The sequence below is a fragment of the Ahaetulla prasina genome, chromosome 4 (genome assembly GCF_028640845.1).
Source record: "Ahaetulla prasina isolate Xishuangbanna chromosome 4, ASM2864084v1, whole genome shotgun sequence".
Taxonomy (NCBI): domain Eukaryota; kingdom Metazoa; phylum Chordata; class Lepidosauria; order Squamata; family Colubridae; genus Ahaetulla; species Ahaetulla prasina.
Window position 1 is genome coordinate 138,850,445 of NC_080542.1, and position 25,150 is coordinate 138,875,594.

Genomic DNA, 25,150 nt, shown 5'->3' on the forward strand with positions numbered 1-25,150 from the left:
ACCGGTCTCCTCCTCGGAGATAGGGAATCGCCCAGCTCCGCTTCTTTCTCTTCCTAGTCAGTTTCTTTTAGATTAACCCTCTCTCCCCGTCGCCTCGCGCACGCCGTGAGGATGAAGGTCAGAACCTGGCATCTCCCGGGGCGGTTCTGAAGTCCAAGGAGCAGGATAATACTACTACTAATAATAATAATCAAAGGCGGCATCCGCCAGACTCCCTTTGGCAACTGTGTCTGAGAGCGCATTGATCGCCTTTAAAGATGCTCATTTCCCCCTCGGCCCCAGACCGGTGATACCACCCGAGGGGAAAGGACGGGGAACTTAATCGGCACAGCAAACCCGGGATGGAAGGTCGCGGATTGCGCGCCCACGTCTCACGGCCCTCAGTATGCGAGGACTACAAATAGGCGACTAAAACTAGGCACCCATTAACCGCCCACCCTCCGTCCCTAGATCAGCTTTCCAACCGAATAATGATCGAAAACTGATTCGTCCAGGGAAAACTCTGCGAATCAGGCTCCGCTCCAGAGTTCGGGCGGCCCTTCAAATTCTCCACCACGCTGCCGGCCTCGGGCGACTGCCGTCGGTTGCGTCCCCTTCCGAAAATAGGTCAGCTGCCTTTACTTCCCCGACCCCTCCCGCGATTCTGAGGTTTAAGCCCCACCTTCAGCACCACGGAACCAGCTCGATTCCGCCCGAGTCGCCCCTGGAAGGGCGGAGGGGGGGGCGGCGTACTTTTGGCGTCTTTGCTCGCGTCCCGCCCTGCCGTTCGGCGAGGAGTTCGCTTGGGGCTACGGGAAATGCGCCTGCCCGCCATCTCCATCTGACCACCTTAAATCTCACGGGACACGGAAAGGTTTGGAAGCGCGCGCGACGCGAGTTCCAACAGCTGCCGAGGCCGCGACAGCGCTGCCTCCAGGAAAGCAAAAGGCCCCCAGAGAACAGAAGGCGAGGCGATGGCGGGACCAGCGCCACTGATGAACCTTTAAGCTCCCGGTTGGCGTTCGCGCCCTCCTGCCTTTCTTATGTCCCCGCTCCCCCCACCCCCTTCTCTCATCTGCAAAGACGCGCGAGCCGGGTTAGCTGTGCGGCTGCAAGTCAACCGCATCTCGCGTTTTCAGCTTCACTTACTCCTCTCTGATCGATCGGCAGGGCTCGTGTTTCAGCCTGGAGCCTGGCTACAGGCGGCCGGAAAGGCTGCGAGCTCCTGGCGGGGTTGGCAGTGACGCGGAAGCCCCAGGAAAAGCGCTGCCGCTGTTATACGCGGCAAGGGGTCCTGCGCGTGCGCGCCCGCCTCTGCCGGCGCAGGTTGCTTTCCTTCGCGCTCCTCCGACAGCCCGGGAAGAGCAAAGGAAATGCACCTGGGCGGGTCCTATTCCCGGGGAATCTGTCTGGAAGCTCCTCCAGGTGTATATGACGTTTTCGCCAGTCCTAGTGAGCTGGGGTGATGGGAGTGTAATCTGGACGGTCTGGGAAGGAAAGAAGAAGATAGGTCTGGAAGGGAGGTAAATTTGGAACAAGTGGCCTGGATATTTGGGGTCGAGGGTGGGGAAAAGAGAGGCAACGGAGAGGGCCGGGAAGCTTAGCCTCCTCTGACCGCCGCCTTTCCTGGTCTTCCCCGCCCCCACGCGCGCTTCCCACGCGCCTTGGAGCTCCCTTGTTTGGTGAATCGAGGCACCTGCAAGGTAGCGCTCTCCTTCCCCACTTCTTCACCGCCGGCCTCCTTGGCAGCGTTCTCTGGCAGCCTCTGAACTTCTGACCTTCAGCCAACTTCCCTCAGACGCAACAAACACCGCGCCCCAGCCCCGCCGCGCTAGACGCACTCACGGGAGCTTCCCATCTCGCCTCGCTCCTTTCCGGATTCTTCGGCCGACCAGAGCGAGTTCTGGGCGCGGTCGGAAAAATAGCCTTAGCTTGGGAGCAAAGAGCGGGCTTTGAGGCAGACTTTGGGGGACGTGCGCTGGGGGGGGGGAAGGGGATGCTCATGGAGTCCAGCTGACCCTGGGCGTGAAAGCAGAAAAGGAAGCGAATCTGTTACCCTGCGCGGCGGCCTTTCACCGCCTGAGATAGGGTGGGGGAGATTTGCTAACATAGAACGCCGCTTGGCGGCGGAAATGCACCTGGGCGGCCCCGGGCCCTTCGTCTCCGCCTTGACCCTTGTCTCGCGCAGCGGCCAGGCAGCTTGGAGAAGGCAGTCTCCCTCCTGGGGCGGGGCCGAGATGGGAGGGGAACCTTTTTCGGCAGAGAAGCGTTCATCTTTCCAACCAGCCGCTGCCGCCGCTGCCAGTTAATATTAACTAAATGAAGGGAGGAGAAAGAGGCAAAACCCGGCAGAGGGTTTCTCCTGGCAGGTGACGGCGGCCTTCTAGGCGGCCGCCTCCCCCCCCCCACCCCCCACACAATTCCCACTCCGTAGCCTACTCTAACTAATGAGGGACATAAGGGTGTCAGGCCAGAGCTGCGATTAGTCTGGAAAAACGAGGCCCTTCTCGGCCCGCTGGGACGAAGGCAGTTACAGTCCGTGAATGTTCTTTAGCTTGTTTCGGGGCTTGAGTGGGAGGTGTGGGCGGTTGAGTCCCGCTCAATCAAGGGAATCGAGGCTGCACCCTATGGGATTTATTCCTGAAGAGATTCCACACGCGGGCCGCCTTCCTTCTTAGCAAAGGGGGAGAGAAAGTGAAAAGCGCCGAGGCGGAACGGCGCCCTGGAGAAGGCAGGAGTAGCCTGCATGCCTAGGTCAGGTTAGCCGGCCCCCCTCCGCCCCATAACTCGGCTCTTTTCTGCCCAAGCCGTCCTGCAAAGAAAGGATCGGGCAGATAAGATGCCTTAGAGGAGTGATGGAAGCCAAAAGTGCTCAGCGCTGCCGTCTTTGCGGGTGAGGATTTTGATCCCAAAAAGCCGGCTCTGTAGATCTTTCCTTCCCCTCTCCTCGCCGGCGAAGTTCCCTCCGTGAGCCCGAGAACTCCGAACGGCTGAGCTCCCCTGACTCTTCCTCCAGTCCAGCCGCGCGCCTTGGGCAACCGGCGTCGGATTCTTCGTAGCCTCAGGCTTTCGGCTCTTTGGACGCTCACGGAAGAAGCGCAGGTATGGGGGAATCAGTTTCTGCTGTCTAGTTCCATCTGGTCGGCAGAGATCCGGGATCTGCTGTTTGGTGCGGTGAAGGGGTAGGAAAACCCACTCGTGTTTCTGCTTACCTGCCCACTGAGCTGATGTGCTTTTTACGCATTCGCCTTCCCAGCAGCAGCCTTCTGACATAAACGAAGATGATGATTATGACTTAAATCTCCCTCCCCCGCCTCCCCAAAAGATGTCACTCTTAAAACAGTATCCGCGGCAGCGATTTCTAAAACTGTTGAGATGTATCTATCTTGGCCGCCCTTCGTTCAATAAGACAGCAACTACAAGTCCCAAAAGTGCTTTTTCAAGAGGCAACTGAACTTTCTCTTGAAAAAGCGCCTTTGGGACAACCGTGACCTGGATGGCTGAAAATCTCCATAGATCATTTGGGAGTTGTAGAAGCCATTCTTCTAGAGAAAAGTAGAGTGAAGGTTTGTGGAACTAGGCAATTTCTCCTTTTTTACAATCCCATTTGTGTTTATATTAAAGCAAACCCCACTGAGTTTTACTGGGCTAAACTTCATACTGAAGAAAATATATAAAAGGCAGGTAAAAGGGTGCCAAATTCACTCTTGAGTTGGTCTTAAAAGACAATGTTGCAAAAGTTGACTCTGGAAAAAAAAATGCCTTGCTGGCTTATACTTCTTGCTGGAGAGGTGAAATGGCAAAAGTATTCCTGGGAGAAAGTCCAAGAAATTGTCCAGTGTAAAGTCATTGGCCTCTGGAAAGGTTTGTTCTATCGTAGCTACAATCTTAGAGAACTATTTATGCTTCCCAGCAAAACTGCAAAGACTCAGCAACTCCTCATCCTCTATAAACTCAGTTGTTGTTGTTTTCTCCCAGAAATCCTTTTTTAAAATAATGCAATAGAACGTTGACCTGTCTTTTATTTGCTTCTGTGGATTCTTCCAGAAAGATGTTGTCCCTAGCTTTAAAAGACTAATTCATGGAGTTTAAGATAAATGAACATTGGTTTGGAAAGGATTGTTTACTTTCAGAGGCCACTTGCTTAGAAATCTGCCTCGCTTAAAAGTTTTGAAGGTTAGCCTTTGTGGAGAAAATGCTAGGAGATTACTAGTAGGATACATCAAGATCCTCCTTGCTTCCTTCTCCACTGAATCCAGAGTCTGTGGGAACTTATAGCCAAGTTGCTAATGACTTTAGTTTCTAGGGTCATGGAATCCCAATACAGTCCCTAGCTACAGATCGCAGGAACTCAAATAAATATTAACAGGGCCAGACCAGAGGAAGAAGTGAAACATCTCCTTATCTATTCACAAATAATAATTGATGAATTATATATTGGGGAACATCCATCCTGGATGGATGGATGAGATTCACAAGAACCTGAGGGTGATATCGGGTTGGTGCAAAATCACAGGCAATTGTTAGGCCAGCAAAAATTTAAGTAGGAAAACTGTTCCTGAATTATATTTTCTCAGATTGTGAATAGTGCTGATCAGAACTAGTTTGATATAACATTTAAGGCATTGAGATAGAAAATAGGAGGTTATGAGTTCTAGTCTTGCCTTAGATACAAAACCAGCCTGGTGACCCCTAGTCACTTTCTCTCAGCTCTAGGAAAGAGGGAATAGCAAACCACTTTTAAAAACTTTGCAAAAAGAAAACAGTCTTGTTCAGAAATCAGACAAAAACAGTTTTGGGAGGGGGGAAGGGATATGTGTGTGTGTGTGTGTGTGTGTGTGTGTGTGTGTGTTTTGCTTGCTGAAGTGAGAAAAACTTCATTCAGGTACAAAACTTAAAAACTTAACCTTATTTTTTTGTCTTTAAAAATAACTTGTGTTTATCTAGATCCATATACTTTCATATCTTGAAGCTGTAGTCCAGCTTTTGCAATCTCCAAATTTGGCCAATTTTTTTTCCTCTTCATTTTTTTTTTTATAAAGTAAAATAGATACTTCCAGCTTCTGCAGGATCTAAGAAGATAGATACCTTATGTCTTCTTCCCTTCCATTCATTTTAAGATGATTCCTGGATATAAATCACTCAAGAATGAGACATGTGGAGCTAAATCTGAAAATCTAAATTCTTAGGGAGTAAAAGCCCTATAAAGTCACAGAGGTGGATTTACTTCTCAGGCTAGGAAAATTTTATATTACTAACTTGCATCTTTTCACCGAAAGTTAAGTTGGTCTATATTTGCTAATTACATTAAGCGAAATAGAATTAATTAATTAATTAATTAATTAATTTACCCTGCATGTTGCCCCACTCCTGAAGATCCAAGTCTATTCAATTAATCAACTTCGGGAGTTTAGACCATTCAACCATCAAATGAATCCTGATTTAGCAAAATAGCTTACCTCCCCTCCCATTCAAGCTAAAGCTAACCAAGTTACGCATGCTTGTGAATACAAGTACTGAACCATTATCCTTAAATCTAGTCAATGCCAACAATTTTTCATTTATCTTGGATGGAAACTGGTTCAGTGGATGTTCTTCCATTCAGCAGTCATTTTCCACCAAGGAAGTACAACTTCCAACCACAGCCCAAGTCCTACCAAGAACCAAGCAGAGAAAGACTTGATTCCAACAAGTTCTCAAATAAGCACACCAAAATTAAGGAGACAGACAAATTAACTGTAGGAAACTGAAACCCCCAGCCTAGCAACCAATGGTCCTGCTCTAATCCTGTCAGGATCCAATCAACCTGTCTTTCCTAAAATATTTAATATATTATTTAATTTTATTGGCTGCTCAACTCCAGTAGGCTCTGGGCAATATATAAAACTATTTAAATATTTTCTAGTCCATCTAGAGATTCTACTGCTGCCACAGGACACATAATGACCTTGGATTGTCTTCCGGGGGGCCCCTTCTCAGCTAAGCTGGACAGAAGGTTTGATAACTGGTAAAGTTGGAGTTCTGCCAAATTGACTTCAGAAAGCAAGTTTGCCAAACATGTTTGTGGGCTGTTGCATCTAGTTTTGGACTGGAATGACTCTGGGAGGAGCACTCTCTGGAGGGAACTGTGCCTCCCTTTGCTCCCCTCCTTCTGCCCACATACTGTAGCAGGAGTTTCTCCAAGGTCCAACTTTGGGTCTTAGGATGAAGGTCCATTCCGAGACAATAGATGTGGTAGCATGTCAAGACTGAGCAACATGATGGAAGCATATCTTTCAGACTGGGGTTCCCTTGTGTGGACACAGAAGCACAATTTCTGCATTATCTCAGCCAGTAGAGTAGAGTTTGGTTGGTGGCGGGAGAGCGGGCTTGGTAGAACAGATATCAGTAGGTGTCCAGGAGGGTATGGTTGGCTCAGTTTCTTCCAGAGTTTGTCTACCTCATTCCTGGTGAGCTAAACTCTCCCTCTTGCTCATCTCCTGCCTAATCATGTTTTATACCCCATCCTTTAGTAACAGGGCAAAATGCATAGGGGATTCTACTAAAATCTCACAAGCAAGCAAAGTATCTAAAGCTGCATTTTCCCAAGTTGGCAACTTTAAGATCTGTGGACTTTGGATCCCAGAATGCCCCAGCTAATTTATACTTCTTAAAGGTGCCAAGTTTTTTTGGGGGGGAGGGGAAGGTGCTTTAATTCAGGGGTCTCCAACCTTGGCAACTTTAAGACTTGTGGACTTCAACTCCCAGAATTCCTCAGCCAGTTGAAGTCCACAAGTCTTAAAGTTGCCAAGGTTGGAGACCCCTGATTTAAATTACAGCTATTCTAGACTTTTGGCTTTGTGGCGACTAACCTAACCTGCCTTAGGATGCTTAAACTTGGGCAAAAGATCAGCTGTCTGCCAGGCCTCCCAGCTTTGTCTGCTTACAGGTGGGAGGCATCCCCTGTGGGTAGCTTTAAAGAAAGGGGAAATCAATTAGCATTATACAGATCGCACAGGAAAAAGTTAGGACCATCAGATCTGGACTGCAAAGCTCTTGAGATGACCCATGTGGTTGCCATCCGGAGCTGGAAGACCTCCACAAGTGTTTCCTGTCCCCCGCTTTAGGTCCACTGGAATATCTCAGCTGGGAGGGAAACCCGGGTCACACGATTCTCTTCCCCCAGCCGGGATCGCTTGGCCACAGGAGACCTGCGGGCGGGCGGAAGCACCGCAGGTCTGGCTCCCGCCGTGGGATTTCGCGTCCCCTGCCCAGCCAGCCCGGCCGTGACAATCCCCCCCATCCCTACCCCACTGCGCCGCCAGCTGTTCTGACTCCCCCCGCCACGCTCGCCTTTCTTCTGCTTGCTCCCGGCAGCGCTGCAAGGATAAGCTGAACGCGCTGGCTATCTCCGTCATGAACCAGTGGCCCGGCGTCAAGCTGCGCGTCACGGAGGGCTGGGACGAGGACGGCCACCACTCTGAGGAGTCGCTGCACTACGAGGGCCGCGCAGTGGACATCACCACCTCGGATCGGGACCGCAGCAAGTACGGCATGCTGGCTCGCCTGGCCGTCGAGGCCGGCTTTGACTGGGTCTACTACGAGTCCAAGGCGCACATCCACTGCTCCGTCAAGGCCGGTAAGCAGCGCGAGCGAGAGCGGGGGGTGGGCGTCCTCCCAGGCGTGCCGGGTCTGCTAAGCTTGGCCAGGGTGTGGGAAACCCGAGGAATGTTGTTAAAAACAAACAAGACGGCAGGGGACACCCCTGCCTGGATGAGACGCATCCTCCGCTCTCTCCATTCTCGAGGGGGGAAACTGAGATCGTTCTTAAAAGCATCTCATTCTGCAGAAGGGGCAAGTAGTAAAGTAATAGTAACACCTACTGTGAAAGGGTACGGCATTCCTGCTTATGCTGAAGGGATTTCAGAGACCTGATACTGCTAGTTGGAAGCAGAAGAATGCTTTGGCTGAGTTTCCCATTTATTTAGCCTCCATTTAAGGTGTTAGTTGTGAGATAAGAAGGGCGACTGCTGTGTTTCACCAATGCAAGTATACACATATAGAGAGAGGGTTTTTTTTTTTTTTTTTTTTGGAATATGAAGGACTTGGGAGAGCAAGGTGCAGTCTATCTTCCTCCATAGATGCTCCCTGGGTGGCCTTGGCTAAGGGCCTGTTCTTTCTCTCCCACTTTCCTTCTCCCCCTCCCCAATCTACCTCACATGGTTGTTGTGGGGGAAAGTAGGAATATGCATCGTGTATGCCAGTTTCAGTTTTTGTATGAAAAATGGGATGTGAGTCACATTTCAAAACCTGGCAACTTGGTCGTTGAGAGGATTTCAACTCCCAGAATTATTAGAATCCACCCGTCTTCAAGTTGCCAAGTTAAATAAATGAACCTTTTCTTTAATTACTCCTTTAAATACCATCAACCATCAACTATTATCCAGAAATCTCCAATTAGTCAAGAATGGCCAGAAAACGGGAAGGAGGGAGGGAACTGTCAGGGACCTTATCCAGGTTCCTGAAGGCCTGCTGACCTTAAGAGACAGAAAAGCTACGTCTAAGAGGGCTATGAGAAATGTAGCGGGGCGAAATAGTCTTGAGGAAGGCTAGCGATTAAAGCGCAGGGGCCTGCCGCTTCTAAGCCTTTCGCCCAATCCGGGCATCCTCAAATGAAGGGGCTTTGGGGCGTTCTGGTTAAACGCAATAAGCCCCGCCCACTGTCTTCTCGAGTAAATGAGAACGTGAGAATCGGCCTCGCGCATCCAGTGCGGGGCGGTTGTGCGTCCAGTGCTTTGTTCCCAACTAAGGTCAGTCAGCGTCTGCTCTCTCCCCACACCCACCCCCGAGTCGGTCGTTTCAATTATTTCTGCCGGGGCATCCTAGACTGCGATTGTTAGACCCGCGTTCAAGCTCTGTTGCAATTGCCTCGGCCGCGTCTTCACAGATGGGTGGGAATGAGGGAAGCTGCTGGCTGGGAACTTTTGAGCTCCGGACGGGTCTTGTGCGCACAACCTAAGTAAGATTCCTGGCAAGAATGGGAGTTCAGAGCTTAAGCCCACTGGGGAACGGTTTCTCAACACAGCAGCGAGCATCCCCTCCCACGCCGTTTCCACGCTGCTTAATCTCTTCAGAGGGGAGCTGAGACCCCTTGAATTCAAAGCAGGTCCTCCTGGACCCTTAACCGGTCAGCCACAACTCATTTTGTTAAACTCAAACCGTCCCAAGCACGCCGGGGTGACTTGTTCCGCCGGTCTCGACTCCCGAATCCCCCCCCCACACACACACACACTCAAGAGAGATCCCAGAGCCGTAGTTCTGGATCCTTTTAGAAATCATAGGACGCCCCGTTTTCTTCCTTCTAACCGAAGGAGGGAGCGGGAGAGAGAGGGAAGGGGGGAGGGACAGAGAGAGAGAGAGAGAGAGAGAAAGGGAGAGAAAGAGAAGAGAGAAAGAGGGAAAGAGGGAAAGAAAAAAAGAAAGACAGAGCGAGAGAGAGACAGGAAGACAGAAAGGAAGGAAGGAAGAAAAAGACAGAAAGACAGAAAGAGAAAGAAAGAAATGAAGAAAGAAAGAAACGAAGAAATAAACAGAAAGAGAAAGAGAAAGAAAGAAACAGACAGGAAGACAGAAAGGAAGAAAAAGACAGAAAGACAAAGAAAGAAAGAAAGAAAGAAAGAAAGAAAGAAAGAAAGAAAGAAAGAAAGAAAGAAAGAAAGAAAGAACCAAAATGAACTGGGCAGAGGAAAGGATGGAAGGTGGCGAGGTGCGGCGAATGGTACCCACGCGGTAGGGAGGACCGAGGCTTCGAGTTCATTCATCCAGAGGAGCGGCGTGCGTGGTCACAGGCACAACCCCCGCTTGCTGAAGCCGTGCTAGGAAACAGATGCGGATCCCGCGCAGCGCTTTAGAGACCGCCCACCCCTCACCCCTCACCCCTCACCCCCCTGTTGGGGTTCGACCATCCAGGCGCTCGATCGTCTGCGCGTTTTTTTCCGCGACCTCAGTGAAGATGCGGTACGTTTAAAAAGCAGTCTGAGCTTAGAACTTGCCCTGCGCTCCTCCTGCCCCATCCCCCACCCGCCCGCCGACCCGTATCCAGAGCATGCAGGAGACTTCGAGGGAAGTTTGTTCTTGTGTCCCGCCACGGATTGGGACTTTTGCCGAAACAACTAGCTCCAGCTCCCCCTTTGGGGGGGTGGAAAAAAGCGAAGGGGAAGCAGACAAGCTTCTCGTCTCTCCGCCGGCCCTGCGGCCTCCGAGCCGCTTAACCCGGCATTGATATTTCAGTGGGGCAGTGAAACAACCTGCAAAAGCTCGTTCTTCCTCTTGCTGTCGCCGGAACAGCGTACAGCTGTTCCGAGCTCCGCTTTTTTAAGTTCAGCCTCGGCTGTCAGTATTCCTTCGTGCTACGAGCGCCCCTTGCTGGTGTGGTTGAGAAACGCAGCCTCAAGGGCGCGTGCTGCTCGCTCGCTTTCTGCATAAATTGTCGCTTTCTAGCAAAACAGTTAACAGGGTTTTTTTGTTGTTGTTGTTTTTTGTTTTTTGGCGGAGACGCCTCCTTGTTTTGCTACCTCTCCTCCTTTTTGACCGCCTCTTAAAGAAAACACTCTCGAAGTGCCAAGAAACACGCGATCGAGATGAAAAAATAATTAACTGTCTCTAAATATATCGACTAATGTGAGAACGAAGCAAGGATTAAGAGAACCGGCATGATGGGGAGGGAGGGAGAATTCCATTCAAGGCAGTGGGTAAGATTTCACTACGGGACTGGATTCCCCAAGTAGATTTCCTAAAAAGCAACTTTTTTTCTCAGTCTACCAGGGTCTTTTATAATTATTTTTCATTGGAGGTTGACTTTTTCTCAAGTCAAAGACCCAATTATTTTTTTAATTATTAGTATTAGTAGCATTAGTATTAGTATCGTCAAGGTATAGGTTAAAATCCCTGATGCACTTCTTAAAATAATGTGAACTATAATTCCGGGCATGTGAGGATACCATAGATTTTATATTTTCAGTCTGGAAAATGTAACATTCCAGATGTTTAGCTTGCAGAAGAATTGGAGAAGTTCCTTTAGCTCATTTAAAGAGAGTCCCTCACAGAGTCCCTCACAGAGAGGGACTCCTCAGGGTGCCGTCGGCTAAGCAGTGCCAGCTGGCGACACCCAGGGGAAGGGCCTTCTCTGTGGGGGCTTCCACCCTCTGGAACGAACTTCCCCCAGGTCTTCGTCAGCTTCCTGACCTCCGAACCTTCTGCCGCGAGCTTAAAACACATCTATTCATCTGCGCAGGACTGGATTAGATTTTAAAATTTAAATGGTTTTAAATGGGTTTTATTATGTATATTGTGATTTTAATAATTCGGCCATTTTTAATAAGTTTTTTAACTGACGTTTTATTTTGTATTTATATGTATATTTTTATTTTGGCTGTGAACCGCCCTGAGTCCCTAGGGAGATAGGGCCGTATAAAAATTCGAAAAATAAATAAATAAAATAAATAAATAAAGTGTTGGGGACAATAGTAATTATTTCTAGGACTAATGAGTCAGAAAGCAGGACCAGAAGACCGCTGGACTTTTTGTACTAAGTTAAAAAAAAGTAAAGCTGTCTTGGTGTCTTAACTCTGACAAGAATATGTCCTTTTGGTTTTCTTGGCCCCTTCTATGTCTTGTCTCTTAGAGACCAGAGCACTGGATGTGCACAGTGCAGTTCATACTACAGGTAGTCCTCGACTTACAATAGTTCATTTAGTGACCACTTGAAGTTACAACAAAAAGTGACCTATGACAATTTTTCACACTTACGACTGTCGCACTTACGACGACCCCGTGGTCATGTGATTTACATTGAGATGTTTGACAACTGATTCACGTTTATGACGGTTACAGTGTCCTGGGGTCATGTGATCCCCTTTTGCGACCTTCTGACTAGCAAAGTCAATGGAAAAACCAGATTTCACATAACAACAGTGCTGGTAATTTAACAACTGCAGTGATTCGCCTAACAAATGTGGCAAGAAACATCGTAAAATGGGGCAAAACTCACTTAACAAATTTCTCACTTAGCAGCATAAATTTTGGGCTTAATTGTGGTCATAAATTGAGGATTACCTGTATTTTATCCTATTTTTTCTGAACCAGGTTGCTGACATTCTGTTGTGGGCAATATTGCCTTCTCAATATTAATATTCAGCTTAGTTTCTGGATCCGGATTCAATCATGTTGCAGTAGCCCTGGTATATTGGTATTTCTATTTTATTTTGTGCCTTGGAGTCAGTTGTCAGTTGACTCCTGACAACACTCTGCACTTTGCTTAGCAAGGGTTTTTCAAAAGTGGTTTGCCATTGTCCATTTCCCAGGACAGAGAGAGAGAAAGAGAGAGAGCAACTGTCTCAAAGCCGCCAAGTTGGCAATTGGGCTTAAGGCAGAACTAGAACTCATGGTATTGTTTCTAGCCTGATTCCTTAACCACTTCAGTACACACCAAACTGGCTCTCCTGACTTAGTTTGATCCAAACCGCAAAGTGAAGGGTGGAGGCACCATCTCGTCTTTGATCCAGGGAGCCAATGTTGAAACTACGACAAGTGTGAACTCTGCAGGCAGAATCTGACCTATATTCATGTGGATGCATGTATAAGGGTTTGGAGTTTTGTTTTTGTTTTGCAAGCAGAGATCTGGAACATAAGCTAGAAGGCAAAACCTTTCTCCTGCCTGGTTTTCTGTTTGTGACTGTTCTGGAGAGAGTAATCTTAGGCAGGGATAATGCTCACCTACCTTGTAGTGTTCTATCTTTCATGCTTCAAATGTTCCACCTCCTTCCTATAAACCAGCAGAAAACCAGAGTAGTAGCAATTGAAGGGCCGAACAGAATATTTCCTATCTCCTAGTTTGTCTATTCAAGCAGTGCCTAGGTTAGAAACAACTTTCTGCAGCATATGGCCCTCCAGAAGCATTGGATTATAAATCCCATGTTGGCTGAAGATGTCAGGAGGCCAAAATCTCTAGAGGGCAGAAAGAACAACCTGGAGGAACAGGAGGAAGGCACCAATCAGATAAAAAGGGCCTCTGGTGGCTCAGGCTGCTAAGCTGTTATTAACACAGCTGCTTGCAATTACTGCAGGTTCAAATCCCACCAGGCCCAAGGTTGACTCAGCCTTCCATCCTTTATAAGGTAGGTAAAATGAGGACCCAGATTGTTGGGGGCAATAAGTTGACTTTGTATATAATATACAAATGGATGAAGACTATTGCTAATATAGTGTAAGCCGCCCTGAGTCTTTGGAGAAGGGCAGGATATAAATGCAAATTAAAAAAAGAGAGAAAGGGGAATGCATTCAGGTCTGCAAGACTCTTTTACTATAGGTTTATAATAACAGCCGCACTGACCAACACTGCACTGGATTTCTAGTCTGATCTGTCTTGAAGGGATGATCAAGGTGATTGATAAGATGATTAATAGCCTATAGACTAAAACATATGAAGAACGGTTGCAGGAACTGGGTATGGCTAGTCTAGAGCAGGGGTCTGCAAACTTGGCTCTTTTAAGACTTGTGGACTTCAACTCCCAGAGTTCCTCAGCCAGCAAAGCTTTGCTGGCTGAGGAACTCTGGGAGTTGAAGTCCACAAGTCTTAAAAGAGCCAAGTTTGCAGACCCCTGGTCTAGAGAAAGGAAGAAATGGAGGTGACATGATAACAGTGTTCCAGTATTTGAGGGGCTGCCATAAAGAAGAGGGAGGTCAAATTATTCTCCAAAGCACCAGAAGGCAAGACAAAAAAAAAATGGATAAAAACTAATCAAGGAGAGAACCAAGCTGGAATTAGTTTGGAAACAGTTTCCTAACAGTGAGGACAGTTAACCAGTGGAACACCTTGCCTTGCAGGTGCTTTATCACTGATTAACAGAGTTGGAAGGGACCTTGTAGGTCTTCTAATCCAACCCCCCTGGCCAAGCAGGAGACCCTACACCATTTCTGACAGATGGCAGTCCAGTTTCTTCTTGAAATCTTCCAGTGATGAAGCTCCCACAACTTCTGAAGGCAACTTCTGTTTCACTGGGATTTTTTAAAGAAAAGACTGGACAGCCACTTGTTTGAAATGGTATAGACCAGGGGTCTGCAAACTTGGCTCTTTTAAGACTTGTGGACTTCAACTCCCAGAATTCCTCAGCCAGCTTTGCTGGCTTAAGAACTTTGGGAGTTGAAGTCCACAAGTCTTAAAAAAGCCAAGTTTGCAGACCCCTGGTGTAGACTCTCCTGCTTGATCAGAGGGTTGGATTAGAAGACCTCCAAGGTCCCTTCCAGCTCTATTTTGATTGTTTGGTGGGTTAAGAGGACCTGAGATTGTTGACTTTGACTTTGCTATATCATAGTACCCTTCTGAGGTGGGCATGCTTACTTTCTTGCCACCCATATGGCCAACAGAAACTAAACGGATTCCATTCCCACCACCCACCCAACCATCTGGATTCATCAAGTCCAATTTGATGGATTCCAAACGCGGTGAATCAGCCTTTAGGGCCAAAATCCAGGCATTAACAGGCAGCGCACGCCGGGGTGTTTGGGAAGGAAGGGAACAAGTCACTCAAGGTCGTGCGACTGTACAAGAGAGGTTTCTTGAGAGGGTGCCTTGAAAATGCCTCTTCCAGCTGGTTTTGGAGGGCCAGGCTCTGGGTTCATGACTAAGAATCTGATGAGAAGATTAAAGAGCGAAGGGAAGTTTCTTTCAGACGCCATTTCTATTTGCAGAAAGTATCATCCAGGAGATTGGAATGCAAAGGAGGCGATTCCCGCCCCCCCGCCCCCCCAATACGGGCCCTGAATAGCTGTGGGGGGAGAGGAGGACAGGAGCTGCAAAAGGAACAGGATAATGGGGTGGGGGGATCGGGTGCCAGGAGGGCTATTAAGAGTCCACCCCTCTATTTCAAATTCAAATACACATCTTGAGTGTTTTGGAAAAGTGTCCCGTTCTGTGCAAATAGGCCTTGGAGGATTTGGTGGGTGAGTGTATGTGTATGTGAATGGGTCTGGGGGGGGGGAAGTCCCCCTGCACCTGAACAAATAGGGGGTGGGTGGGGGTAGGGTGGAGACTTGGAAGTATCTCCTCTCTTCTAAGAGACCCTGCCTTTATTACCCAGATCGGAATGACAGCGCTGATTCTTTATTGGATTTTAATTAGAGAAGGGCCTGTTCAACAGAGCAAGATTTTCACACCTCCGCTGGTTAGCTGGCATGTTTGCTGAGCTGCTACACAACTAGACCTATTCATCAACACCCCAAGTATGCAAACAAAGCCTAGCTTGGAGTTGACGCTGGCGCTCAGGGGTGGGAAAGAGGTTGCTTGAAGGTGTTGCTTGCTTCGTCAGAAAGGGCCCCATGGCCCCATTCATGGGGTAGCTATGCCTCTTTTCTGTTCTGCCAAGATTGCTGGACAGTTCATTCCTGGCCCATCCCACCCTGCTCCAAAAGTGGACAAAGTAGTTGGTCTATCAAATCTATTTTGTTCTCTTTTCTTGTTGCTCTTATTGAGACAGAAGACACACTTAAGGTTGGTTGGTTTCAAGATAGAAGGGCTCAGCCTGTAAGCCTCAGAGAAAAAAGACGTGGGTGTGGAAGCAATCAAATGTCTAGGACTCCCTGTCCATTCTGCTTTTAGAGGCAAATGGGGTCTTAAAATAGTCCACCAAAAATTAATAAAGAACTATAAACCGGGGGTGGGGGGGAGGAAAAAGAGAAAGTGAAGATCAGTTGTGACCTAATAACCTTTGTTGTCCAAAAGAGAGAGGGGGAAGGAGAACATTTAATTACAATCAAACAAACAACCTGACTGCACTTTGGTCATAGCAATTTATCTTTTTGAAGATCAGTTGCTGGCTGGGCATGATGACTAGCAGAAAAATTCAGTTCTGGACCCATAATATCCCTTTTGAAAGAGACAGCTAGGAAAAATTGCAATCATAGTTCTGTTGCTGATATTTGTGAAGCCGTGTGCAGACTGCTTGCTATGCCCTGAACTCATAAACTAGCCAGCTGTTTATTAAATCAGCATCTTATGTGAAACTAACTATAGTTTATAGTTCAGTATAAACAGGAGTGTCATGAAACGCAAAAAAAATAGGCAGAACTTCAGTTAAACTTTGTGATCACCCTCTTGACTTCTTTTTTTAAGCATACTTTGTAGACACTCCTGGCTATATCACTTAAAAGGTGTTGAGCTAATCAGAGTACATTTGTCCATAGGTAAACATGCCTTGCAAACACAAACACAAAATTTCAGTTTCCTCACAGCTAGCCACAATTTATCTCTAATGTCTGTCAGTGCCTTTGAGTCACTGTTGATTTTTGGCAATTGCATGGACAAGTTCCTGTAATCTTCTTGGCAAAATTTTATAAAGTGGTTTGCCATTGCTTCCTTCCTAGGGCTGAGAACTGGACCTCGGGTACCCAGCTAGCTTTATGCCTAAAATGAGTCTAGAATTCAGTCTCCTGGTTTCCAATCTGTTGCCTTAACCACAAGGCCATAGTGGCTGAAATCTAATGTTACATCAGTTTAAATGTAAAGGTCTTCCTATTTTATAAATTAGGACTAGGCATGAGTTAGATGGATGGGCTTCCCCAATTAGTATCTTATATCTCCTCCAGAAAATTCTGAAGTTGGAGAAGACCTCAAAAGTTACCTTGCTCAAACCTCTGTTTAGTGTAAGACAATCAATGGTGGGATTCAAATAATTTAACAACCGGTTCTCTGCCCTTAATGATTTCTTCAAACCAGTTCACCAAACTGCTCAGAAAGTTAACAACCGGTTCTCCCGAAGTGGTGCGAACTGGCTGAATCTCCACCATTAGAGACAACCCAGATAGATAATATTTGCTTCAATAAAATCAGTGATAGGTAGGTAGCCCTACACTTCTTTGGGCCATTGATTTTATTGCCAAGCTACTCTTACTGTGAATTATTTTTTTTTCCTAACATTCAGTCAGTAATCCCTTCTTTTAACCCATTTTTCCATGTCTTTCATATTTTTTAATTAATTGACAGCATGCAGAATTCTATGCATGTGAATTCAGAGATCGCAGTAAATTTATTTGCAGTCTGGAATAACATGTCTGCAAATTAAAAGTTAAACATTAACAATAACAACACCTACGATAATAATAATAATAGCAGTATGCTAAATTTAGTATATATGCTATCCAACTCCCACTGACTCTGGTAGTTTACAAAACCTGAAAAACATTTTAAAAAAGGAAACTACAACAAAGCCAAAAAAAAAAAGACGGCAGAAATCTCAAAAACAGATAAGAAAAAGAAAAGGGATTTCAAAGCTTGTGTTAACATATAATATCCCTGTGAAATATACTTACAGATGGTTTTCCAACCTTATGGAGCCCTCTTACTCCCCTTCCCAAATTCATTGCAATTCTATCACCACACTACTAACCAGAGCATATAAAACATTTGCTAGACCAATTCTAGAATACAGCTCGCCTGTTTGGAACCCTCACCACATCTCTGACATCAATACAATTGAACGTGTCCAGAAATATTTTACAAGAAGAGTTCTCCATTCCTCTGAAAATAATAAAATACCCTATCTCACCAGACTTGAAATCCTAGGCTTAGAAAACTTGGAACTCAGTCGCCTTCAACGAGACCTAAGCTTAACTCACAGAATCATCTATTGTAATGTCCTTCCTGTTAAAGACTACTTCAGCTTTAATTGCAATAATACTAGAGCAACCAATAGATTTAAACTTAATGTTAACCGCTTTAATCTAGATTGCAGAAAATATGACTTCTGTAACAGAATCATCACTGCTTGGAATACTTTACCTGACTCTGTGGTCTCTTCCCATAATCCTAAAAGTTTTATCCAAAAACTTTCTACTATTGACCTCACCCCATTCCTAAGAGGACCATAAGGGGCGTGCATAAGCGCACAAACGTGCCTACCGTTCCTGTCCTATTGTTTTTCTTTTCTTCTTCCTATATATATGCTTATACCTCCTTATATTTACTCATATATGTGTTTATATACTATATAATCTTTTTGTATGATACCTACATATATTGTTGTGACAAAATAAATAAATAAATAAATAAATAAATAAATAAATAAATAAATAAATAAATAAATAAAATGAAGAGTGATCTCTTTCAGCAATATCCATTCCTTAAAGCAAGCCAAAACAATCAGAGGTTAGCAAAGCCTTAACAAAATAGTGTTGTTGGATTAACTTAAAAGTGGGATTGCATTGTTGTGTTTCAGTGTGTTGTCTTAACATAGTGTGTGAGTGAGTTGCCATTGTGTTAAGCCATAATATAATACTTTTTAAAAATGTCTTTGAGGTACATCATGCTATTGAGCAAAGCAAAATTGTTAATCTGAGTTATGTTTTTTCTGCAAGTCTAAAACGTAGTAATATGCTCTCTCTTGGAAGCAGTTCCTAGCTCAGAAAGCTACTACAAAAAAGACTGGACATAGTTTATCTTCTGCCTCTCTTTGGGGGGTGAGTTCTCCAGAAGAATTTCTAAAGGAGGCATTGAATTAGGACCAGGGAAATCTAGTTTCAAGTCCATCTTCAGCAATCAAAATCTGTTGAGTGACTTTGGGGCCAATCACTTTCTCTCCACTCAACCTACTTTCCAGTTTTGTTGCTACTGGGATAAAAAGATAAAAAGAAGAGCATTTCTGGTTAATTAATTAATAATAATAATAATAATAATAATAATAATAATAATAATAATATATATATATATATATATATATGTAATAGATCACGGGTATGCACAGAGTGGAAGAGGTAATGTTTCAGGCAGGGGTGAAATCCAGCAGGTTCTGACAGGTTCTGGAGAACCCGTAGCAGAAATTTTGAGTAGTTCAGAGAACCGGCAAATACCACCTCTGGCTGGCCCCAGAGTAGGGAGGGAATGGAGATTTTGCAATATCCTTCCCCCAGGAGTGAGGTGGAAATGGAGAGTTTGCAGTATCCTTTCCCTGCCACGCCTGCCAAGCTACGCCCACAGAACCGGTAGTAAAAAAAAATTGGATTTCACCATTAGTTTCAGGTATCATCGTCAGAACCAATTAGGGCTAAAAAGTCAAACGAAGCATCTTAAGAAGTTTGAGCAATCCAATAGCAGTTCCGTGCAGAGATCCATCTGATATCCATAGTACAAGTAGTTTTCAACTTACAATCACAATTGGGAGCAGAACTTCCAAACAGTGCAGTCATTAAGTAAGTTGTACCTGATTTTATGACCTTATTTAAGCAGATATGGCTTCCCCCATTAACTGTTGAAAACATCCTGGGAAGGCCGTAAATGGAGAACATGTGATTCTGGGACACTACAATTGTTGTACATATGTGCCAGTTGCTAGCTAACTGAATTTTGATCACAGGCTTGAAGCAACAGTTGTAAGATTGAGGACTGGTTGCAAGTAATTTTTATCAGTGTGTCATAGCTGTCATCACTAAACAAACGGTCATAAGTCAAAGACTACCTATTGCAGGTAACAAACTGAGGCCAGATGACCACCAGATGGCAGCAAAGAAGTATATAAACCTTCTTTGCTGCCCTCTAATGGATGCTGAAATTTTTGCAAATGGGGTCTGATAACCCTACACAGTACAGTACATCAAAGCAGGTATTAATTTCTGTGAACAAATCTACCTTGCCTAATAGGGTGAAATATTGCCTAATATCACCAATATTGAGCAAAAATTTTGGTGGTCACAAACAGTTGTTGGCTTGCCAGGACCAGGGTTGAATCTAAAAATTTTTTACAAGTTCAGAATCTCCTCCTTAAAAGTTCTGTAGAACAGGCTGCCCTTCCCATCCTAGACTGCTCTGCTTTCTGACCAACAGAGAGTCCATTTTATCTGACTTGAACCTTATCCGATCCTTCTTTGCACCCTGTTCACAGTACACAACCATTAGGATCAGGAACTGCCATAAAAACAACAATTATATCATTTAAACCCAACTAAGCCATAAAGTCATTACACCACCATTTAGCTGTCGATAAAACTATGTAAATAACAAGAGTAAAAATCAATGGGGCCATAAAACATCTTTCAAAAACACATCCATCTCTTTATGCCTGCCTCACAACTTATAAAGAAGTTCCTGTGTAGAAGAGAAATTGACACACTGGATACTAGTGAGTAAATCCTATCTTCTTCTTTTTTTCCCCACTTATCTTTTTGATTGACCTCACTATTGGATTAGGAAAGGACCTCCCATATCTTAAAACTCAGAGAAGGTGGAGTAGCCTTATTTTAAATAGCCTACTTGAGCCTCTAGTTCTATTCGTAAATAAATCTACTGAGCTCTGCAAGGCTTACTCTAAAAGAAATATAAACAGGATAAGACAGGGAAAAATGCTGAAATGCTTTATAGGTTTAAAATCTCACAGAGCACAATAGGATTTGTTTCTAAGCAAAAATGGAGCATTATAGATAAATGTTAACAGTTCCATTTGACTCTAGGGCCAGTGGAGAGGAAAGCTGTCAAAATCAAAATTGTCATTCATCCCTCATGCAGAGCTTGTATTGCAACCATTTTGCTGTTTTGAAAAAACAGACACACTATAGATATTGCTAACAAGGCATTTCACACATTATGCAACATATTATAAAGTAGGACTAGCTGACCTCTGGGTCTACACGAGTGGTTGAATTACATTTCCCACTATGAGTTATCACTGGTCGTTTTTCTTAGGAGTGTCACACATTATGGTTGAACCAGGGGTGAAATGCTACCGGTTCGGACTGGTTCGCCCAAACCGGTAGCAATGGTAGTGGGTGGTTCGGAGAACCAGTAGCGATGGCAGTGAGAGGCTCCGCCCACCCGCCCCGTTGTTACTTCCTGGTTTTAACCAGGAAGTAACCTATTTTTACCCTTTGCGCATGCGCAGAAGGGTTTGTACATGCACAGAGGGTCTGCACGTGCATGTGAACTAGTAGAGATGGTAAGTAGATTTCATCCCCTGGGTTAAACAATATCTAAAGTGCTTCTGGTCACTGGTCTCAAAAGATGCTAAGCAGACTCCAGCAAATTGCTCACCACAAGCTCAAATTATAATAGGATGCACATTAATTATAAGAATAGGTTACTGCTACTGTTTATTCACTCAGAAACTGGTACTTTAAGCCACTTCTCGCTGGAACTAATACACAGCCTTATTTTCTCCCAAGAAATAGTCTAATCCTTTGTTAAAACTTTCTGTGTTCCTAGCTAGTTAGCTGTGTTCCTAGCACAAGGAATCCACAGGTTGACTCTGTATTTTGGGAATAATTATTTTGTTTTCTTTTCTTTTAATTTGCATTTATATCCCGCCCTTCTCCGAAGACTCAGGGCGGCTTACACTATGTCAACCAATAGTCTTCATCCATTTGTATATTATATACAAAGTCAACTTATTGCCCCCAACAATCTGGGTCCTCATTTTACCTACCTTATAAAGGATGGAAGGCTGAGTCAACCTTGGGCCTGGTGGGACTTGAACCTGCAGTAATTGCAAGCAGCTGTGTTAATAACAGACTGTCTTAGCAGCCTGAGCCACCAGAGGCCCAGTTGATCTGAATATTCAACTTTTCAGCTTCATTGGATGATGACCCTTCAGGGTTCTAGTATTAGAGATGCCAGAGGAGGGGGGATTTTCTCTTTATACAAATCACATTCCGACAATGCCAGGGCTTCTATAGCTTTGGTGCATTGATACAGGACACCCCTAATTATACATATAGGACATTTGTGGAATGGACCCTAGGTGGGATTATTTTAAAAATCAGAAGCAGTAGCCACTTCTCTGAAGCTGCTTTCAAAATAGGAGCATCTCTGTTTCCCATATACTCACTTTGCAACTTAGAGTGTGAACTTTCTTTCCTTTTATTTATAATAACACATAGAGGAAGCTGAATAGAAAACAGGCGAATTGCTGCTATCCAAATCTTTGCTGCATCTCATTGAAAAGATATTTCCTTTTTTTTATGTGCACATATTATATTCTGTTTGTGTTCCTTCCCAGGAACAATCTATGGAAATCCCTGGTTTTAGATTGGTTTTTGGTCTAGTGCTTAAAAATGCAAGTCTGAACGACAATTTTAGACTTTATATTGTTCAAGAATGATCTAGAGAGGTCAAGAGTATTGTCTATCTTTGGGAATATATGTAATTAGTGTATGTGTGTATTTTTATTTTTATTTATTTTTATTTTATTTGCATTTATATCCCGCCCTTCTCCGAAGATTCAGGGAGGCTTATACTATGTTAGCAATAGTCTTCATCCTATTTGTATATTTATATTTGTATATTTATATACAAAGTCACAATATACAAAGGGGACATGGTGGCTCAGGGGCTAGGACGTTGAGCTTGTCGATCGTAAGGTCGGCAGCTCAGCGGTTCAAATCCCTAGTGCTGCCGTGTAACGGGGTGAGCTCCTGTTACTTGTCCCAGCTTCTGCCAACCTAGCAGTTTTGAAAGTACGTAAAAATGCAAGTAGAAAAAATAGGGACCATCTTTGGTGGGAAGGTAACAGCGTTCCGTGCGCCTTTGGCATTGAGTCATGCCGGCCACATGACCACGGAGACGTCTTTGGACAGCGCTGGCTCTTTGGCTTTGAAACGGAGATGAGCACCGCCCCCTAGAGTCGGGAATGACTACCATGTATGTGCGAGGGAAACCTTTATCTTTACCTTTATACAAAGTCAACTTATTGCCCCCAACAATCTGGGTCCTCATTTTACCTACCTTATAAAGGATGGAAAGCTGAGTGGGCCCGGTGGGACTAGAACCTGCAGTAATTACAAGCAGCTGCTGTTAATAACAGACTGCATTAGCAGTCTGAGCCACAGTATACACAGTATGTGTGTATCTTTACCTGACAGATATGAATAAACTTGTGTTGTGTTTGTTGATACCATATATTGAGAGAAGAGACTGTACAGGCATCATGAGCGCCTTTCAAGAGTAAAATAATCAAGGCTTTCTAAATTGAGATAAAGATTTGGTTTACATATCCCACTAATGCAGTGGCCCGGTGGCTAAGACGCTGAACTTGTTGATCGAAAGGTTGTCAGTTCAGCGGTTCAAATCCCTAGTGCCACGTAACGGGGTGAGTTCCCATTACTTGTCCCAGCTTCTGCCAACCTAGCAGTTCGAAAGCATGTAAAAAATGCAAGTGTAAAAATAGGGAGCACCTTTGATGGGAAGGTAACAGCGTTCCGTGCGCCTTTGGCATTGAGTCATGCTGGCCATATGACCACGGAGACATCTTCAGACAGCACTGGCTCTTTGGCTTTGAAACGGAGATGAGCACCACCCCCTAGAGTCGGGAACAACTAGTACATATGTGCGAGGGGAACCTTTACCTTTACCTTTATACAAAGTCAACTTATTGCCCCCAACAATCTGGGTCCTCATTTTACCTACCTTATAAAGGATGGAAAGCTGAGTGGGCCCGGTGGGACTAGAACCTGCAGTAATTACAAGCAGCTGCTGTTAATAACAGACTGCATTAGCAGTCTGAGCCACAGTATACACAATATGTGTGTATCTTTACCTGACAGATATGAATAAACTTGTGTTGTGTTTGTTGATACCATATATTGAGAGAAGAGACTGTACAGGCATCATGAGCGCCTTTCAAGAGTAAAATAATCAAGGCTTTCTAAATTGAGATAAAGATTTGGTTTACATATCCCACTAATGCAGTGGCCCGGTGGCTAAGACGCTGAGCTTGTAGATCGAAAGGTTGGCAGTTCAGAGGTTCAAATCCCTAGTGCCGCCTAATGGGGTGAGTTCCCATTACTTGTCCCAGCTTCTGCCAACCTAGCAGTTCGAAAGCATGTAAAAAATGCAAGTAGAAAAATAGGGACCACCTTTGATGGGAAGGTAACAGCATTCTGTGCGCCTTTGGCGTTGAGTCATGCCGGCCACATGATTACAGAGACGTCTTCAGACAATGTTGGCTCTTCAGCTTTGAAATGGAGATGAGCACCGCCCCCTAGTGTTAGGAACGGCTAGCACATATGTGTGAGGGGAACCTTTACCTTTACCTTATCCCACTAAACCACAATTTTTTGGTTATTGCTTAGCATGTGGGGTGAGGCCAGCTAATCATGATTTATGGCTTAGCATAGTTCCAAGTTAGCCCACAACAAGCTAGAGTGAAACAAAATCACACCTTAGTACAAAATGTGAATCAGTCAGCAAATCATAGTCCATCTGGGCTCAGAGCAGAAATTTCCCCCCCCTCCCCCCAAGAGCAGAGTTTTGCACGTGTTTTAACAGATTGGCAACAATCACAGTTCCCTTTTTAAATTTCCTAGCTAGGATCTTTGGGAGGATTTGTTGAGGAGGACCATAATGCAGTTGGGCTGGGCAGACAAACCACCTTTGCACGGGCAAAACATCAAAGTCAGGGATCACGTAAGAGCAGATACGAACACTAAGCCAAAAAGAGCACATCATGCTTATTCATCAGGCTTTTGATCTCCGGGCTTGATTGCAAACTAAAAATCATCAGAGAGTCTCCAAACCAAGACAGGCTGCAAGCTCACAGGGCTGACTGGTTGAAGTCATCAAGCCCAGCTCTTGGGGGTAACAACGTCTAGACTGAGAGGTCGTGAGAATGGGAAGACCTAAGATGCTGAAAACGCAAGCAGGTTCAGTTCTGGTGCTAAAGCGTCCACACATATGGCCACTCGGATGAACAAAACTGACCTAGTTTGTTTGTTAATCCGAGGTTTTGCTAAGAACTAGCTTGTGCCAACTGCTTGTGGAGTCAACTGAAAAGGGGAAAGTGGAGTGGGTGTGTAAGTCAGCTGATCCCTTTGAAGCTGAAAAAGCAACCTTTTCCTTAGAAGGCCGTTCAGCCACCTGAGACTTGTTGGGGCAGGAAGCAACTCTTTGGCTCCAAGCCTGCTCCATACTTTTACTCCACGGCAAATCTTTGATCCTTCTAGTTTACTATCGTTTGACTGGCAGCAGTTGTCCAAACGCCTTTCAAGTGGAGCTGGCAAAGATCGGGGATGCAAAATTCTCAGCTCCGCACATCTCATTCTCATGCTTTTTTCCATCGTGCGGCGTATTTGCTCAACCTGAGAGGTACACACAATTTGAGAGGCTGAGCCCCCCCCTTCCCCCCCCCCAAAAAGGAGAGCTCTCCAATGTTCCTCCCAC

At 45.3% G+C, this 25,150-nt stretch overlaps 1 protein-coding gene across 1 annotated transcript in view; it reads left to right on the forward strand.

Moving 5' to 3' along the window:
• The window catches only part of SHH (sonic hedgehog signaling molecule), a 42,872-nt gene that overhangs the window by 1,113 nt on the left and 16,609 nt on the right, over positions 1-25,150 (forward strand). The window contains exon 2 of the mRNA XM_058181670.1: positions 7,336-7,597. Within this exon, the coding sequence (XP_058037653.1) occupies positions 7,336-7,597 (262 nt within the window). The remainder of the gene's footprint in view (positions 1-7,335; positions 7,598-25,150) is intronic.